At 36.8% G+C, this 20,759-nt stretch overlaps 1 protein-coding gene and 1 long non-coding RNA gene across 2 annotated transcripts; one reads left to right on the plus strand and one right to left on the minus strand.

The window, feature by feature from the left end:
• Positions 1–668: 668 nt before the first annotated feature.
• Positions 669–19,253, minus strand: LOC147074351 (uncharacterized). Its single transcript, XM_085943610.1, has 11 exons — positions 19,072–19,253; positions 14,925–15,175; positions 13,031–13,243; positions 11,071–11,340; positions 10,720–10,873; positions 10,166–10,305; positions 4,928–5,874; positions 3,704–3,872; positions 2,934–3,132; positions 2,124–2,489; positions 669–1,826 (listed from the first exon to the last, which is right to left on the minus strand). Exons 1-11 carry the CDS (start codon positions 19,099–19,101, stop codon positions 1,599–1,601), a joined length of 2,967 nt encoding a protein of 988 aa, XP_085799736.1. The 5' UTR covers positions 19,102–19,253; the 3' UTR covers positions 669–1,598.
• On the plus strand, positions 6,382–8,721 carry LOC147074352 (uncharacterized). Its single transcript, XR_015070218.1, has 2 exons — positions 6,382–6,560; positions 6,875–8,721. It is a non-coding gene; the product is annotated as an uncharacterized LOC147074352 (long non-coding RNA).
• Positions 19,254–20,759: the final 1,506 nt, after the last annotated feature.

Raw genomic sequence — 20,759 nt, forward strand, 5'->3', positions numbered from 1 at the left:
CAAACAAGGCATCGAGATCAGCTTTAAAATGTTAACTCTGGACCACGGCAATGATCTTGTATTCAGAGAAGGAAGCATGTGGCAGCATGTCCAGGCAACAGTTTGAATACTTGATACACTCGCACTATGATGCGTATCCAGGACGACACCTTATGAGACAACGCATGGAAGGGATGCATGGGCATCATTTCTGTGGTGATCAAGACAATTTATTTGAGTTTGGGCGAAGCATCTAGCGGACTACTCGTGAATGGCTGATTGGCCATTTATTTGGAGGCCCATGTGGGATGCTGTAATAACTGAGAGGCCATCAGCTCTCGAGACAGAAAATCGCTGGGATTGTCTTTTCCCGCGATGAAATGCCAATGGTGGCTTGATTGGCTACAAAGATTTTCGGGAGGCATGAATCCAATTATTGCAACGGTAGAGTCCAAAAAGGCGAGAATGGAGTCCATCTCAACACGGCCGTCTTAAGCCGTATGTGTGCAGCACAGATCGAAACAATTTAGCTAAAAGCAATGCGCCGCACAATTCAGTACAGTACTAAATGTATCTGTTGACGCCAGAGCCAAAGTGGGTATGGCAGAACCCCGCAAGGCAACTTGCATTTGCATTTCAGCGGGAGCGCACATAATATACCGGTGTATCCTGTTTATTGAATTTTAATTGCGGAGTGGTATCTAATATGTATTAATCACTACATACAACAGTGAACGTCTTACTAATTGAATATTTTTGAAACGCGGTTCTGAACCCCTATTATAAATAAATTGTGCCAGTTATAAACTCTATAATACAAATATAAATATATAAAATTGTACAAAACTTACGCTAGATACAAACATTGTAAAAGTTCTAATATAATGTTCAGTATATTTTATAGTTAATTGTTCTAGGAACCTGCATGATAATAAGGAATGTTAACAATCAGTAATATTTTTTATGTATAACAATTCGTCTCATGTTAATTATCAAACAAACATTTTGTCCAATAGCACTTGTCCTGATCCTGATTTTTATCCGAATAGAGATCGTTATCCGAATGGGAATGGCTGAAGCAATATTCAACTCAATACAAAGTTCTAATGGATTTAAGTTTTGTACTATTCCATTTGAGTCGTTTTTTGCGACCCGGGTTTCGCCTTTCGGGAAGAAATAGAATAGTACCTAGTCTGAGATGAGATGTTCAGATGGTCACCAATTAGTTAAATGAAGCGTATATTTCCAAAAATGGAAAAGTCTTTCATATTCTTTATCCGTAACTTCCAAAATCCACCAAAAGCATACAAAAAAATATTCAAAACTTAATGAAGAAACGACATATTAAAATGATATGTACAATCAATTACCAATATGTTTAATTTAATTTTGCTTTTATTTATTGCAATAATTAAGGGTTGATTGATCAATAGAAATTCACATATTTTTCTATTTTGAAAATAAAATGTAATGGAAAAAAGAAACTAATTTTAAAACCATTCATTTATGCTTGACACACAAAAACATCGTTTAGCACAAATATTAATTTGTGAACACATCCGTTTTTGAAAATATACGCCTCAAATGTAAGTCTAGTTGATTTGAGTTTAAAAAGCTTGTCACTTCTTGTTCGAAGCTTCATTAGCTAATTCGTTTTGCAGCTCTTTCATGTGGTCTCGAAGGTGCGTCTCCATGTTGGAGTAGTCCAGAAGAATGGACGTGATGAGCTGAAGAAGCATCGCTGGCCACGCCCGTCGAAGCATCTTCAACTTGTGAGCCGCGTCAGCCGCCAGGCACAGCACCCTCGAGAGATGCGCGCGGCCTCGGTGACGCAGAACCACTTCTTCCTGCAGAAGAATTGAGACTTACTTACCATATTGACATTTCTTCATGTTTATTAATGTTTTCAGTGCTTGAAGGGGTTACTATGAAAATAAAATCAACATTTAATAAAGAGACAATATAAAAAGAGTGTAATCCAATACATACAGCCCATTCCACTCAATTGGGACACATCGGAATTAGACTGCGCAAAGTATAACGTGAAACGTGGTCGTTTCGAGAACTACAATCCTACCTAGCCATTTCTCTCTTCGTTCCCCTCACCATGCACTCATTTGACGTTGAACATACAAGAAACCAACCTGTGACATTGCGCTTCTTCTCCACTGTAGCGCCTCCCTAGCGACAACGTCTCTTAATGCAGAATCCGCATTCCACAACCAGCACCGAGCGGCTCCATTGTCGCCGTCCCTCTTCACAGTTATCACAATGTCTCTATCGCACAGCCTCCTGCTGCACTCGACCCGCCTCAGCGTGCCTTCTTTATCAAACCCGTGTTGTCTACCGTTGTTAGAAGAGTCTCCGAATTGACGAGTTGTGTTGCCTTCCCTCTCTCCCTGCAGACGATTCAGGAGAGGCTGTAGAAGACTGTCGGGTAGTGACCAGAGAACTACGTCGCTCAGCCCTGCATATTCCTCATTAGCCGCAGCTATGTCTTCGTTTGTTACCTGGAAACGATAGAAGAAATCATTATACATCATTAAAGCATTAACCCTGGTGGAGATTTGAGTTAATCAGAGGTTCACAAAAACTTTAATTTTGAATATTAGACGCATGATTTGAGAATGTAATATTCTTTTAATGGAAATACATAGCTTGAGAATGACTCAAAAATATACGAGTACAAGGGAAAGACAGTATAAAATAGGTATGTAATTAAATTAAAAATACAGAACGCGTAATTTTTCAACTCGGTGCTGTAGAGATGATCGTACATTATACGGTCATCAGCGAACTGTGCTACGGTGAAATGTTATACATACAATTTATATGTAACCACATATTTTTGCCTCATTTGTTTAAAAGCAGATTCTTTTGACCAAGGCTTCAAGTGCTGTGAATGTCTTTTTCAGTGCCAATTCTGACATCGCAATGGTAAAAATCATGCATGCCTCTTCGTGATCCAAATTCCTCAGGCCCCAATGTGCCAGTCGATACAGGGCATAGGAGTGCCAAGGTCTGGCAGCCAGGGGGTTGCCCTCGCGGTGGACGGCCAGAGAAGAAAGACCTCGCAGCGCTGCCAGTGCGCCAAGCTGCCCGGCGCATGATACTCCGCACGCTCTCAGAGTGAAATGGACGGCGTTCGGAAATCTACGAAAATAAATAATTATCTAATGCGTAATCTCAACCAGTGGCGGCTGCTCTAACACCATTCAAGTGCACTGCGCTCCTTATAATTTTATAAAAGGAAACATCACTCAATTTTATGACCATGCACTTAGAGGTAAGAAAAAAAAGGAAGTATCATTGTTATTCATCCCGACAGAGCCATTTCGAGCAATAAATACAATGTTTTATATCATTTTATTCAAAATATGACCATTATATAGAGTCCAACAATCAAACTTAGGTGAAGAACAGTTCATATAGATCAAAACATCAAGCTATTCCACCGAGTAAGGGATGAGGTGCGAGTGCGCTAATACCTGAGAGCCTTGATTTATCAGAATTTGGAACCATGTAAAATGTTTGTTACATACCTTATAGCTAACTTTGAATATATTTGTCTAAGTAGCAGCCAACTCCTAGTCATAAGACCGTCAGAAGCCGGCTCTGGTCAAATCTCTGAAGTAGGGTTAATTTAGTTGATGTTAGTTTGTAACCAGAATTAGCTTACACACATTAAAAGGTTAAACAAGAAGTAATATTATCTAAAACAAACCTGCTCTTGATAGTAGGTAGCACACCACAGATGCTGGCAAAACTGACATAGTGAAAATGAACAGTGGTGACATCACTAGCGGCAGGCCACGCCCTCTCCAGCCGTCGGAGAGCTCCTGCGCCCCACACACTCGCTTGGCCTGCCCTCACCTCGACTAACCAATCACCGCCTTGGAAACAAATTAGAAACAAGAAAACTGTGAAATCTCATTAATTCAAAATAAAAATGTCCAGAAACTGAGTATGTAGAACAGCGTGGTATACCAAAACTATGTGATACATAGAATAGTATGCTAAAAACCCTAAATGGTTTTTATTATTGGTAAATCTAGTTATCCAATGTTTCGTAAGAGATACAAAACATCCGAAAGGTAGATATAGATCCGCTGACCTAATGAGATAGTTAAGTCCTGCGGAAGTAATGAAAATAATTCGCATGAATCATAGAGATGCAGCACACTACGGTCTGCGGGTCAAATCTTCCCCCCCAACTCTTTTTGTACAGCCCAAATCAAGTCAAGCCACTTTGTGGATTGACCATGCTGTGAAATCTGCATTCCCTTACAAATTTGCAACAGATGTATTTTATGTCAACCAATCTCAGTAACCTTTCAGTTAACACAATAGTTGCTTTTAAAGAGAAGGACAAAACATCGAGAGCATCGACAGCTTTAAATATTTGGGAGTGCGTATCACAGGAAATGGCACTTTGAAAAGAGTTTAACTCGATAATAATTGTCTAAGACTACTAAATTATATATAACGCCACCTATTTTACGCGTGAATTCTGACAGTGCTGCTTTGTGTGTGATGGTATAACTTTAGGAGTAACAAGGAGATAAGAGAGCGGATTATGAAACCTCTCATCACGCTAAGAGTGAAGAGGTGATGTTGGACCTGGCTCGGTCATGTGCTGTGGATACTCCAAGACAAGAAGAAAGAAGAAGAGGAAGAAACTCTACGACAACTAATGAACTCGACTAAAGATAACGTGTTCAGACTTGTCTCGTGGCTTGTTTAGTATTTAGTGAGAGGTGTTGGGGGTTACTATTCGACTGAAAAATTAGAACAAAATGGATTGACTCGACTAAATGATTTTACTAAATTACTCGACTAAATTTGTCTGTTCGTACACATTTAGTTACTAAATTAATCGCCACTCGACTAAATTACTTGACTAACCCAAACTGGCCTCAAGTCTTCGTATTTATGACAGCAATCTTACCTTGTTCTCGATCCTTCACAATTGGTTCCGGTTGATTAACAACTGCCGCAATATTGGTTTCAATAATATTGGGCTTGCTCAATTTAGGTTTAGCGGTAACAGCTCTGCTCTGCCCCTGTTTGGGCAATGTCCTCCGCGCGGTAGTGGCACTTTTTATATGCCTCCCCTTGGCACTTCCTACCCTTGACGTGCCCTCTTTTCTCCCGCTCCGATTGGTCACTTCGCTTCCGGACGTCGACGAATTGGTAACTGTAGAATTTAAATTAGTTCCGCCAGAAAGAATACTTGTGTTTTCGCTGTTATCAGATATAGACCGGTTCTTAGTTAGCAGCTTGTTGTTGGAGCTTGTGTCTGACGCTGATTTACTAGCTGCAAATGACGCACGTTTCCGATTAGCGGTGGTAGCTCGTTTTAACGGTACTTTCTTCGATATTTCCGACTCACTTTCACTTGTCGTAGTCGGTAATGAACTCAGTGAAGAATGAACGACAGGATCTACGCTGGAAACACTCTCCCATCGTTTAATAAACCTATCTCGGTTCACATTCTTATTTTCTGTATTTATATTAGCTAAACGTGGATGTTCAAGATAGTCTATGATTGGCCCCAATATCGGTGGTAACCTAACTAATTCGCTGCTGGTGGATGTGGAATGAGAGATGTCGGTGTCTTGAGAAACACTCCTGTGAGAAAAGTTAACCCGCTTTTCGCCAAAGGTATTCCCCACTGCCGTGGATTGGTTTTTGTTTATGTCAGGTTTCACATTGGCATTAACAGGTTTTTGGATGAGGTTTGAAGTCGACTTTGACACGTTTACGAGTGTCTTTGTCTTGATGAGATCAGGGGTTTCAGATTTCGGGACTCCGTTGGCTTCTAAGACGAATTCTGAAGGCAGGCCGACAGTCGTGCACGCCGTGGCGGTGGATGTTAGACATTTACTCTGGGATCTGAAAATATATAATATCAGAATGAAACTAAATAATAAATAGTACATACTACATACCACTGGCCAAATAAGTTTGAATGAAAAAGTGTGCACAATTTTCTCGTATCGCCCAAAATATACCAAAACTATTATGGTTTGGCTTTGGCAGGGTTTAATTGATTTTTAAAAACTCAACAATACCATCTGCTAGTTGTAGTCTTAGTTCAATCAAAAATGATGATCATATATGAGTACCTTGGTATCAAAGTGGGACATAAGCCACACTCCACTAAATTCATGTTTTTGTTGATTCTGGTAGTGTTAGTGATGCTCTTTCCAACAATGCCTTCGACAGTATCAAAAACGGTCGTTTTCATGGAGATTTTTGTGTTTAAAGTTCGTGTATAATATCAAAAACGGACACTTGACTTATATGCGCGCAATCACTGAGCCCAGCCCAGCCCAGCCCAGCCCAGCCAATCACTGAGCAGGAATCTTCTCAGACTGTCATGGCTGCCGGGATTTCGGCACTCTGATAACATTATTCTAAAATAGAGGTTCTCTGTCAGTTTTTTTCAAAATAAGTGCATTTATAATAGTTTTCAAGAAAAAGTATAATATTTAATGAACTGAAATGGACTCAAGGAATGCTAGAAAACGTGTAGCTAAGCCCAATGAGTGGAAAAGGGCCAAAGAAAAGACTTTAAAGTAAGTACTATCAGAATACTACTACAAAACTTTTTCGATCACAATGCATCTTTTTTAAATGCGATTTATTGTTAAAATATGATGTGCTCAAGCATAATTTTATGTTTTTATAAGAATAATAATATTTAAATATTAACCTTTGCGCATTTTCACTCGTTATTTACGAGTATTTTTCATTGTTAACGCATTTACACATACGCTATTACCTCCATGTCATTACTATGGTCACGGAAAGGGTGGTTCAAGAACAAAATGTTTTTTCAAACCGTGGTTTCTAAGTTGAATAAAACACTAAAATATATTATTTTTTCCAGATATTCTGCAAAAGGCGTGCCTTCCTTTCCTAAATGCGGCCATCGTCGTGGTCTTCAATGCAGATTATTGACAATGGAAGACATAAGGAAGTTTCACGAATCGTTTTATTCTGCACCAGCTAAAGACAAGCAGGATTCTTTTATTTTGAAATACTGTAGGACTCTCGTACCAAAAAGACGCCGTCAAAAAGTTTTTATAAAACAAAAAATGGCTACATTTCATTACAGCATTATAAACACTGCTGGGAATTGTCTTCCCGTATGCAGGGCCACGTTTTTATCAACATTAAATATAACAAAACATAGAGTTATCGGAGTCTTCCAACGGTTTAAAAAAAATAACATGTTAGTACCCATTGAAACAAGGGGTGGATCAAGAAAGGATAAACTTTTTGAAAACAAGATGAATTCTGTCATCGATTTCACCAAATGTCTCAAGGGAATCGAGTCACATTATAAACGAGACCGAAGTACAAGAATTTACTTAGATTCAGATCTAAGCATTACCAAAATATGGTCAATGTATAATAATAGCGTCACTGATGACTTCAAAGTAAAAATGTCATACTTTCGGATGTTGTTTAATACCCGGTTTAATATGAGTTTTGCAACTCCAAGCACTGATGAATGTAGCACATGTTTGGAATTAAAAGAAAAAGTGAAATTAGAAAAGGATGAAAATGAGAAAAAAGATTTGATATTTAAACTTACTCTACACAAAAAAAAAGCAAACTGTTTTTTCGAATATTTGAAGAAGAAAAACGATGATTGTTTTCTTATGTCCTTCGATTGCCAGAAAAACCTTGTGTTGCCAAAAGTTAGTGACCAGTCCGCCTATTACTCGAGACAATTTTACTGCTTCAATTTAGCAGTCGTATCAGGAACGTCAAAAAATAATTTGTCACCACAAAATGTGTCAATTTATACATGGAATGAAAACCAAGGGAGGAAATCTTCAAATGAAGTAGCATCAATCATTTTCAATGAACTACAATCAAAAGTATTGAACGGATACACAAATGTTCGGTTGGTAGCAGATGGGTGTGCTGGCCAAAATAAAAATTTAACAATAGTAACGATGTGTGCCAAATGGCTTCATAACAATGCTCCTCCATCAATCACTAAGCTAGAGATAATTTTTCCAGTCACTGGACATTCTTTCCTTCCAGCAGATCGGGTATTTGGTCTTATCGAAAGAGACTTAAAGAAAAAGAAAACAATAATACATATTGAAGAATATCATGATGTATTTAAAGCACACGGAACATTGAAAATAATTGGTACAGATTGGAGTCCTCATAATTGGAAAGACGAAGCTAAAATAAACATAAAATCTACAGCACAATTACATTTCAAAATATCTCAATGCAAGAGAATTTTATTCCGCAAAACGAAAAAGAATAATATTGTGGTAAGAGGTGAAATACCTTACAATTGTGACATCGCGAGAGAGAAGCAAATTCTAAAAAAGAATAAAACATACGATGCAGTAAATCCAGCACCGATTCCTATAGGCGTTAAACTGAATGAAAACAAGATAAACGATGTAAATTCTCTACTTTCGAAACATTTTGGACTCGAATGGAAGAATATAGAAACCCTGCATTGGTATAAGAACATAATTGAAACAAATAATAATTTGCCAATCGATGGCCAACAATATACTGAAGATATTCATGCATGTGAATGCTTTGAAGAAGTGAATAATTTAGAAGCTATTGATACACTTGATGGAGATGACGTGGAACTTGCGGGAGTCGAATTATTATCTCCAGAAAATGAATGATTATTAATTTTAAGGCTTTTCATTTATTGTTAAATCCTGTCAATAAAAGAAATTTCAACTATCTTGAAATTTTATTTAAAAAAAATTAAACTTTCTGCGAATTGTTATCTCCAGAAAATGAATAATTATTAATTTTAAGGCATTCCATTTATTGTTAAATCTTCTCAATGAAAGAAATCTGAACTACCTTGAAATTTTATTTAAAAAAATTAAGCTTTCTGCGAATTGTTATCTCCAGAAAATGAATGATTATTAGTTTTAAGGCTTTCCATTTATTGTTAAATCTTTTCAATAAAAGAAATCTGAACTACCTTGAAATTTTATTTAAAAAAATTAAGCTTTCTGCGAATTGTTATCTCCAGAAAATGAATGATTATTAGTTTTAAGGCTTTCCATTTATTGTTAAATCTTTTCAATAAAAGAAATCTGAACTACCTTGAAATTTTATTTTAAAAAAATTTAAATTTTCTGCGAATTGTTACCTATCTCCAGAAAATAAATGATTATTAATTTTAAGGCTTTTCATTTATTGTTAAATTCTGTCAATAAAAGAAATCTGAACTACCTTGCAATTTTATTTAAAAAAATTAAACTTTCTGTCAAAAGCGGACACGTACGGCCGTTTGCGTATCAAACACGGACAAACGCAAAAGTATGTGTCAAAAACGGACGTAAGCAATTTTGAACGATTATATTTGATATTTACAAAATGAATATCTTAGATTTAACTTAATAAATGTGATTCTATACCTCTAAGCATTACTCAAGTATTTTTTTTATATATATTATGTTTCAATATTTATATGAAATGAAAAATCGCCTCTCCTGCAAATTATTGCAGATGGCTCATGTCCCACTTTGATACCAAGGTACTCATATGATGATTGATATAATTAAATGATAATTCACGTGTAGAATTTTATTTTCTGTGTGTATTTCCTAACAATGGCTACTTATCTAACATGACGAAGGGTCGCATGATACTTGGCTACCACAGAAAGAAGTCGCGATCAGTGCTTTATAATAATATGACAATGAGTACCGATAACTGGAAAAAATCGATAAAAATACACGGAATAAGCGGAAACCATTTGAGTAACACTGCTATCGAAAATGACAATGCCCTAATCTTAGCGATAGGTGGGGGGGCCTACCATACATCCTGGTCTGGGGCCCACTTCAGGATGTGGGGGCCATGGATAGGACCTTTAGATAGTCTATAGTTTTCGGCAAGCGAATCATATCAGCAAACAAATGCTGCTTCAATCTGAACTCCCGTCTACTACTATCTCGCGAAACCAAAGCTACATTTTACAAGACATTTAGATGGAAGGTGTAAGTAACAGATATAGACCAGCAACTAAAACTTCAAGCGTGATGTTAGTGTCGCAATGTGAATATTGCCGATGTGGTCAAGTAATAGTTGTCGATCTCTAGCTGATTTGATTCACTAATACATAATATGGTTGGATTATGGCAGTGAAAAATCAATTTATGTATGGTACCTCAATAGTTCCCAATTGGTGCGTGCGTTCGATATAACTTGTTCCCTTCGTGCGTTGGCATCAGCCTCTTCGCCGAGCTCGCTGAACGCAGAGTTGTTCGCTTCTTTGTTGTGACGCCAGGCCATGGCAGCGCGCCGCACCTTTAGAAACAAAGACCGAGTGAAACCGTTGAGTGAGAGATCAAATAATGAGGATAATAGATCGACAGTGACATCATACCAGCCAGCAACTAAAAATCACCTCTTTCACTTACACATCTATACCCCGACCCACACACCATCCTTTCTAATAGATGCAGCATCTAAAGAATACTCATTATCTTCTTATACAAATTTTATTATTTGATAAATAAATAAATACAGTAGATTGTGGTGGAAAAAGGAATAACGGTGATTATCGTAAATCCGCATACATGTCTTTACAAACATTGTATTTCAATTCTGCTAACATGTTCACAGGTGACAGCATATTATATACACAGTTATATATTATATACAGTTGCAAATTCAGAATCCTCCATAAACTTTTATTTGCAAACAGAGTTATCGTCATACCTGATCGGTGACCTGCATCTGGCTGAGGAAATTGAGATTGGGCAGGTAGGAGACCAGGAAAGAGACGCAGTCGCCGCCCAGAGACACTGGATTGTTGTCCAGCGTCACCTCTCGCAAGGACAGAGCCATCGCTACCGTGGATATGTCTTCAATACTGCAAATGCAAACATTCAATCAATTTTCAATAAAAAAAATGTTTCTTTATTATGTGTCATCTCCTCTAAGATGCTTGGTAATCATCAAAGCAACCTCAATCTTTAAAACCATCTCTTAATTAAACCAATCATGATTATTTTGTTTCACTTCTTTAATAATAAACAAACAAAATCCTTCAACCGATAAATCACTAACCTTTGCAAATCGTTATTACTCAGAAACAACTTCTGCATCTTCGGCGCTCCTTCACAGCCAGCAACTTTTCTTAGCTTGTTCCTCTTGAGGTTCAGCTCTCTCAACTCTGGCAAGCCGTTAAGCTCCACACTTCTTAACTGGTTCCCGGCTAAGTTGAGTACCTTCAGTTCGTTTAGTCCCTTCAGTCCGGTGGCCTGCGTTATCCGATTACCGTGGAGGTCTAGCACTTCCAGTTTTGTGATGGCTGATAAACCCTCAATTCTGCGAATTCTGTAAAGAAATTACGAACAATACAAGTTGAATCTATCATAACATAAAGTAATCATTTCAGATTCTGACCGTAAAATATTCACAGTTCATTTTCAACACTCACATGTGCTAAAATGTTGTCTACTACTGTACCAAAACATTTCGAAGACTTTTGAAATATTCTGACTTAGTTCACTTCTGTGTCTTTAACACCAATGTAATTGCGGGAGATCAGTTGAGGTTTGTTGACCGTATGAGTTGTTATAATACGAGGGTGGGTCAATAATTCCTTAGAAAAAAGCATTAAAACAGTTTTTATTTTTGTATTTTTTTTTTATTTCTCAAAATAATCTCCTTGGAGCTCAATACACTTGGTTAGACGTTTCTCAATTTTTTTTAAACCGTCAGAAAAATAAGTTTTCGGAAGGTCCTCAAAATAAGCATTTGTCCGATCGATGACTTCTTCATTTGAAAAAAAACGTTGTCCACTTAGCCATTTTTTTAAGTTTGGGAAAAGGAAAAAGTCACTGGGGGCTAAATCTGGCGAATACGGTGGGTGGTCGACCAATTCGAACTTCAATTCTTCAATTTTAGCCATTGATCGTAAACATGTGTGAACACGGGCATTGTCCTGATGAAAGAGGATTTTTTTCCTGTTTAAATGAGGCCGTTTTTCTTCAATTTTGTTTTTTAGCTGGTCCAATAAAGATGCATAATAATCCCCTGTTATTGTTTTTCCTTTTTCCAAATAGTCAACGAAAATAATTCCACGTGCATCCCAAAATACAGTAGCCATAACCTTACCAGCTGATTTTACGGTTTTCGCCTTCTTTGGACATGGTTCGCCTTTCGCAATCCACTGCTTTGACTGTTCTTTCGTCTCGGGAGTATAGTGGTGTATCCATGTTTCATCTACAGTCACAAAGCGACGAAAAAATTCATCCGGATTGCGTTGCATGAGCGACAACAGGGCTTTAGAGGCCACCACCCTATTGCGTTTATTGTCGACTGTGAGCAAACGCGGCACCCATCTTGCAGAAATATTTTTCATGCCCAATTTGTCATGTAAAATAGAAATGACGCTACCTTTTGAGATCCCTGTAACCTCAATTATCTCACTCAACTTTAATCTTCGGTCACTTAACACCATATCGTGGATTTTATTGATCATTTTTGGTGTAGTCACCTCTACAGGACGTCCTGAGCGTGGTTCATCCTTTGTTGATGTACGACCACGTTTAAATTCATTTAACCAGTTATAAATAGTTGCAAGTGAAGGAGCAGATATGCCGTGAACTAAATCCAACTCATTTTTTATTTCCTTTGCTGTTAACCCTTTTATATTAAAATGTTTAATAACAGCTCTAAACTCAATTTTCTCCATTTTTGTAAACAAGCAAATTTTTTTTTTAAATGTACGAGAAACACACAACAACCCGACCAATCTGATTGAAACTTCGCAGCATACTGAATCGGTAGTGCCGCTGCATGAAAACAAACCGCTTACAGTACTAGTCGCGCCACCTGTCGGCTTTTCTAAGGACTTATTGACCCACCCTCGTACATTACTAAAATATCTAAAACTCAGTCGGTGTTGAAAGTGAACACTGTTCTAGTTCTTTGCGGCAAGATTTATTCAAAATAAGCCATGGAATCCCCTGTTTATAGACTTGCGTCTTCAAGCGGAACACCAGTGTTTATATTTACATACCTATTTTTTCCCATCAGCAACACTCTCAAGTTGAGCAAAGCATCAAGCGAGGTGATCTTCTCGATTTGATTATCGTACACATCCAGGAAGACCAGCTGGGAGAGGTCTGCGCTGGAGGAGAGGCCCGTCAGGCTGCTCAGTAGATTATGCTGGAGAGATAACAGCCGGAGACCTGTTTCTCCCGAGATGGGCGGTATTGATGATAAACCACGTCTGCAATCGATAAATTGTTGGTAGTGATAGCAAGAGTATTTACAAAGAACAGAATTTTAAATTTAGATAATATTCTATATCGCTAAAGAGCACCCTCATTTTTCTATGATGAATATTATTATTATCATAAAACCTTGGAATCATTAAAGTGATTACCATAAATTATAAGCTTATTAGAGATGGCAGCAATTGAAGAAATAGATACAATGCTGGACAATACCAGAGCTTCCCAAATGGTACGTCCACAGTACAGACAGTGTCACAAGATATTGTTTCGTAAAGTGACAATGAAATGAAAATATACAACTACCAACTGATATAGTCAATGTTTTTAAATAAGTAGTTCATCAAGCTTCAATATTGGGACTATACCTAAAATAAAATTTGATATAAATAAAAAGAATTTCAAGTTATACACATTTATATTTTTATAAAAATCGATGTTTTTTAAAATATTAAAACGATGAATTAGTCAAAAATCTAAACGTTGAAAAACTGAAAACTTAATAAACTAAATTTTAATAATAAATATGACCATAAAATATAATGTAATAATAAGATGGGACCCTGCAACAAATTCACATTTTATTACATTTTTTTACAATTGAAGCGCCTAGTTTCAAAAGCCCCTAAAACGATTTTAGGTAGTTTTGAGAAAAATGAGAAAAACAATTTTAGGTAGTTTTTAAAAAAATAAATGCAAGCTTCGTATTTTTCCGCTAGGTGCCTCTTTAAAAAAAGGCTCAGTGAAGAATTCGCCTTAAGGGTGATGCTTATACCAGCAGAGGCACCTAGCGGAAAAATACGAAGCTTGCAATTTGAGAATTTAAACAAAACATTCAAAAGATTTTTTTTTTTAAAGTCAAAGATAAACAATTGAAGCGCCTAGTTTCAAAAGCCCCTAAAACGGTTTTTGAAAATTTTTGAGTTAGATATGTATTTAAATGGATATTTTTGTTACCTATATGATGGCCAAAGATTGAACTTTAAAAATCGTCAAAAGCCGTCAATATGTGTGATCAAAAATTAGGGTAAATTTCAAAACGTGCTAAAATGGTTGGGTGTGCTTTTCAAATACCCCTAAAATGGAAAGCCAAAATACTCCTTAGAATGTAACGAATTAAAAAATAAATACCTAATGTTCACATTAATATAAATATTTTATTTATATTGATAAAAATAATTGATTTGATTTAAATAAAAAGGATTTCAAGTTATACACATTTATATTTTTTATAAAAATCGATGTTTTTTAAAATAGATATAAAAAATATTAAAACTATGAATTTGTCAAAAATCGCTTAGGTGATGCTTAGAAAACTTAATAAACTAAATTTTAATAATAAATATGACCATAAAATATATGTAATAATAGGGTGCGGACCGATAGAACAAATTCACATTTTATTACATTTTTTACAATTGTAAGTTTGTCTTTGACTTAAAATAAAAAATATTTTTATTTTTAATGTTTTCAGATACATATTTATTCATTAATACAGTTGAAATTGTAAATTATCAAAAAAATGTCTCAAATTGCAAGCTTCGTATTTTTCCGCTAGGTGCCTCTTTAAAAAAGGCTCAGTGAAGAATTCGCCTTAACATAATTACCTACCTACTATCTATAAATTATTTTTATTGATTTTCTCATGCTGACAAACAAATATAAAATCCACCATACCTATCAAGACTGATCCTATCAACGGGCGGTCTTGCGATGAGAGGGGGTCCCGGTCCAACGTTGGCACTGCTAGCCACCGCAGACGTCCTGCTGTAGGTCCCCCCGAGGGTGCTGTGCGCTCGCGGGCCCAGCCCTCGTCCAGCCGCCAGGGCAGGCCCGATGTGGAGAAAGTCTCCGCAGTCTGATTTGGCCGACTCGGCGTCCACGCTGCGGGCCGATTTGCCGCGTATCCGAAATATGGACCTTCTGGCCTTAGAATTTGTAAGGCTAAGTTATTATAATCAATAATTTTGATAGCTGTCATCCTTGGAAGATGCAGAAAGACTGGTGAGCAACAGGTATTTTTAAAGGTGCCATGTGGTGTCCATATGCTTCAATCGAAGAAGAAGAAGAAATCAATCTTTAGACCATAACTAAATGATAAGACGTACGCCAGAATTTATCCATCGCCATCTTCTAATTATGATCTAAAACATAACACAATCCACTGGAGTTGCAAAGGGTGGAGGTAAAATGTGTAGATTCGATATAAAATCATACGTCACATATTTGTTTTCATTTTTCATTGTTTTTAATTCAAAAACCCTGCTTAACCAAACAATAATAGATAAAATATCTTAAATTATATATACACATCATTTTAGATATTCTATAAATAGAAGAATATTGTTTGGTTTAAGCAGACTTTAATTGGATTTTAAAAATGAACTCTTACTGAAACTGAAAACTTAAGAGCGTACTTCAGTGAAACGGCAAATAATTTTCAACAGTAGGTGCGACGAAATTTATCACTAGTCGCCAATCGGAGACCGACAGTCGAGGTGTCTGTTTTGTCATGAAAATATTCTTAAATTGTGTAAATTTGACTAAAAAATTTTGCGTATGTACTTAAAAAAGAAAATATGTCAATGAATATACTAGTATTATTAGTAATATAACAATAAGCATTACATTACATGGACGCATGTTGGATTTTTATGACAAATTATATTTCGTTCGGCATGCGTCATTTGCACAATCCGCGCATCGCCTAGCCACGATCTTTTTAGACCATGCCTCAGCTGAAGTATATATAGCCTTAATGAAAACAAATAAATATGACCGACAATGTGTGCACTATTTTTGTCAGATCTCTACAGCCTACCTCCACCTTTCGCCACTGACCTTCTGTAAAGCACAAACAAAAACCTATGCCGCTTGCAGTGGGGTTCAGACTTTCATTTGTTTCTAAGTTTCTTCAGTTGGCTGTGTTAGAACACTGGTGCAGATTGTTTATGGAAAATTTTACTTACTGCCATTGGCCATTATTGCACATGCTTCATCGTGTTTAGTTTTCGTGCATTTTTCAATAATTTTTTTAACAATAATATGGAGTATTGTATCTTTACCAAAAACAGTGATAATTTTAAATTAAGTAAACAAAAATTAAACAATTCTGTTTCAAATCATTCACAACTAATGAATAATAAATAACCTTAAATATTTTCTTCCATGGTGTTCAATAAAATTCATGGTAATTGTGCCGCAGATGCCCGTATGAGCTTTCATAATTATTTTTTTTAGGAAAACAGTTTATTCCATGTAGACAATTATATTAAATACCTCTTTCTGTTGGCGCAGATGCTTTTCGATCCAATAATAATAATTGTTAATTTAAAATTTGAAATTTTCATACATTTCAATGCGTCATTATCACACACTAAGATTATATTAGGTTGGAGTTGGTTAGGTTGGGTTTGGTCATTGCCCACTGAAGAAGGAAGCCGATACATTACACGACTGGTCCTACTTTTCGCCTCTCGCGTTGTCTATGGATGACCTGTCATTGCCTATAATTGTCTATATAGTGCTCATACTGACGCGTCTGTCGTGTTCACTTGTCGGACTATTCTTAGTTTCACATTTCTTTCAAATTATTTTAACGTATCTTGGAGACCTTGGAGTTCATCTGATTTAGTGGTCATGTGTTATTAATGATTGGAAGTGACGATAAAAGTAAGTAAACTTCTTCTGTGTATAATAATATCATAATACACTAGGACATTTGTCAATGTGACAGTCGATTCTTAACGACAATAACTAATAACTTATTTATACTCTTCAGTCACTATAGAATACCAAACTCTGCTTGCAAGTACGTTATCAATAAATAGTATAGCAGTGGACCACTCGTTGCTTGCGCAAACAGTTATGCTCAGGCTTTATTAATCTAAAGATGCCGGTGGTTTGGTCTAAAAAGAAAGTTATAAAACCTCATGCGAACTTCTGCGGCACTATTATCCGCATATACGAATATACAGTGACGTCCCGTGGGGGTAGGCAGATTGAGCGTCGCTTGGGGGCGGCAGTTACTTGAGGGGTGGCAAATCGAGGAGAATCATTAGTATATATAGAAATAGGTACCCAAACTTAGGAATAACGGAAATATCTTTCCATTAAAAAATTCAGTTCACTTCTTTGAAAAAAAAGGTATTAATTAACATAGAAGGTTTAACAGGACTGTAATTTTTTGTCAGGTTCGCCATGTCTAGTTCAGTGACGTCCCGTGGGGGTAGGCAGATTGAGCGTTGCTTGGGGGCGGCAGTTACTAGAATGGCGGCGGATCGAGAAGGATGTTAAGGTATATATATAAATGTGTACCTACCTAAACTTACACCCACGGTGGCCGCGCGGCTTAAGCGTTGGACTATCACGCCGTAGGTCTCAGGTTCGAATCCTGGCTCTGGCAAGTACACATATTGTTTTTCAATTTGTGTGTGAGTCAATGTATGGACCTAATAGGTTGAGCAAGTGGCTGACATCCATTGCTCGTAAAAAAAAACAAATCTGTTGGAGGCCCATATGATCCTATTTGGATCGGACATGGTCGAAAAAAAAACTTAGTATTCACGGAAATATCTCTCCATTAAAAACTGGTTGGAAACAAAATATATTAATTAACATATTAGTATGTTTAACCGGAGTCTATTTTTGTCGGGTTTGCGATGTCTAATTTACTTGAAAATTATATTTGAATTATAGGTAGGTAGGTACATACTTACCTAATTATTTTTTCCAAATATTTTTGCCAGTCACTCGCGAGTCTTGAAAGTCTTCAGGTGTATATTTAAATGTATCTCAAAACCGTGGACTGACAATATTGTCTATTGAAAAGTAGATATGGCATTTAAATTAGATTTAATGGTAAGTATATATTTTGTTGGTAATGTATCCATACAGCACATTTTTTAGATATTGGAGTCATGGAAGGATGATAAAAAATACTGTAAGTATAAAAAAATGGGTTGGCATTTTGGCGCTGCGTAAGGGCGGCATTTTGTCTAGGGACGTCACTGGTCTAGTTTACTTCCGTTGTCATTGGATGTCACTCCTTGATGACCAGCAATGACACGTGCAGATTTGAGAATTTTATTTGAATTATACTTACATACTCACCTAATTAATTTAAGTATCCAAATATTTTCACTCGCGAGTTTTGAAGGTTATCAGGTGTATTTTTTAATGTACCTGAAACCGTGGACTTGCAATACTGTCTATTGAAGTAGAGGTGGCATTGAAATTAGATTTAATTGTAAGTATATATTATATTAGTAATGTTTCCATACAACACATTTATTAGATATTGGAGTCACGAAAGGATGATAAAAAAAATACTATATAAAAAATGTAGCGCCATTTTGGCGCTGCCTAGGGGCGGCATTTTGGCTAGGGGCGTCACTGCGAATATATCATTTGCAGACCAACATCTTATCTTGGTGGTCATGTTTCAGTCACTGCAGAGGATTTCAAATCATTCACAACTAATGAATAGTAAAAAATTTGCCTCCGTGTTCAATAAAATTGACAAAAATACATTAATTTGGGTATGTTGTTACTGTTGATAATATGAAATTTAAATGTAGGTCAAATTTATAATGTCAAGTATTATTAAATGTATACAATTCTCGAGCATTTTTAATTCATTTAAATAGTAAATTAGTCCTTAGAATTGTTGAAAAATATCCATCGAACAAATACATCGACTGTCATCTCTCTATTTTATTTAGCAATCGAGAACAATATAATATTATTGAACACACAAAAGTCTAGACATAAAAAATACACAAAGTGTAAAGATTTTTTTGTAATATTTTGTTTAAACACTTACGACATTTCCGCGATTGCCTGACGTCGGCATGAAGCGATATTTTCTAAGCCATACTGAATATTGATATTTTGTAAATTTATTCAAAATCTATTTATAAAATGCAAATGTGCAAGGCACGGTGTGTTGTCATAATAATGATGGAAATGTAGCGATATGTCAAACATGACATTTAGAGCTAGACTAATATTGCCATATAGCAAAATAATTAAATACAAATTGTGGGATACTGTAACTTATTGTATGCTTGAATTAATTTTTCAATGATTATAAAAAATATAACTTTACTATTTTTATACAGGCTCAACAATTTTCAACGGCTAATTTAGTTTACTTTTACGTTTAGTATGGTGGACACCGATTAATAGCAGCAGTGCATGAGTTAATGCTTAAAATCTGGGAGTCCGAAAGCATTCCATCGGATTGGCAGATCAGCGTTATCTGTCCAATATATAAAAAAGGAGACAGCGATGTGAAAATTTCAGAGGGATATCACTCCTGAGCACAAGTTATAAGGTATTCACAATGATCCTGAAGACAAAACTGGAAGGTTACGCGGAAAACATAGTAAGTGAATACCAAGCTGGCTTCAAGGCAGGAAGGTCTACAACGGATCAGCTCTTCACAGCTCGCCAAATAGTGGAAAAATGCTGGGAATTTGATGTGGACATGTATCAGCTCTTTGTTGATTTTAAGCAGGCATATAACAGCATCGACCGGGAAAAACTATTCACTGTCCTTCTGGACTTTCAAATCCCACCGAAACTACTCAGACTTGTTAGAATCACACTGCAGAATACACACTCCCAGGTGAAGGTGAATGGCCAACTGATGGAGGACTTTGAAGTATCTCGGGGTCTAAAGCAAGGAGACGGATTGGCTCCCATGCTGTTCAACTTAGCCCTCGAATCCACTATCAGAAAGTCTCAAGTGAACAGAAGCGGCGCTATGTTAAGCAGACCGAGCCAACTGGTTGGCTACGCAGACAACCTCAACATGATGGGCAGATCCATGCAGATTGTGAAGAAAGAATTTGACCACCTCCAAAGGGCCGCACTAGAGATTGGCTTAAGAGTAAATGAAAACAAAACTAAAGTCATGGTACAAAGCCGACAAAATCAGAGTAGGCTGGGCCAAAGTTACAGTTTTTGAAAACATCAATTTGAGGTAGTCAACCGGTTCACATACCTGGGTTCCAATATTACAAAAGAGAATGAGGAACTGGAAGAAATAAAAGCCCGAATAACTGCTGCAAATAAATCGTACTTCTCATTGCTGCCCATATTCAAATCCAGAAATGTCCACTGAAAAACTAAGACCCGGCTATATAAAATTGTCATACGCACAGTCGTTGCATACGGGTGCGAGTCATGGACACTAAATATGAAAGCAGCTGAAATGGTGGACTGCTTTGAGAGAAAGATCCTGAGGCGGATATACGGACCCATGAATGATGGTGGGGAGTCGAGAATTAAGTACAACACGGAACTATACCGCTTATACCAAGATTCAAAACTCTCCACCTTCATAAAACTCCAGAGGCTAAACTGGGCAGGCCATGTCCAGCATATGCCTGAGTCACGGATGCCGAAGAAGATCCTTGAAGGAAACCCAGGGGGGAAAAGGCCAGTGGGAAAGTCACGCACACGAGGGGGTGACAACATTATAAAAGATGCCAACCAGCTGCTAAA

This window comes from Rhyacophila brunnea, unplaced genomic scaffold, assembly GCF_057557595.1.
Source record: "Rhyacophila brunnea isolate RB1 unplaced genomic scaffold, BYU_Rbru_1.0 scaffold_16, whole genome shotgun sequence".
Classification (NCBI taxonomy): Eukaryota; Metazoa; Arthropoda; class Insecta; order Trichoptera; family Rhyacophilidae; genus Rhyacophila; species Rhyacophila brunnea.

Coding starts and splice junctions, on each gene's coding strand:
- LOC147074351 (XM_085943610.1), bottom strand. CDS start 19,101: ATGCCGACGTCAGGCAATCGCGGAAATGTC. Junction 15,176..19,071: donor CAGGCAATCGCGGAAATGTC/GTAAGTGTTTAA, acceptor ACAAATTCTAAG/GCCAGAAGGTCCATATTTCG. Junction 10,306..10,719: donor AGATGCAGGTCACCGATCAG/GTATGACGATAA, acceptor TTGTTTCTAAAG/GTGCGGCGCGCTGCCATGGC.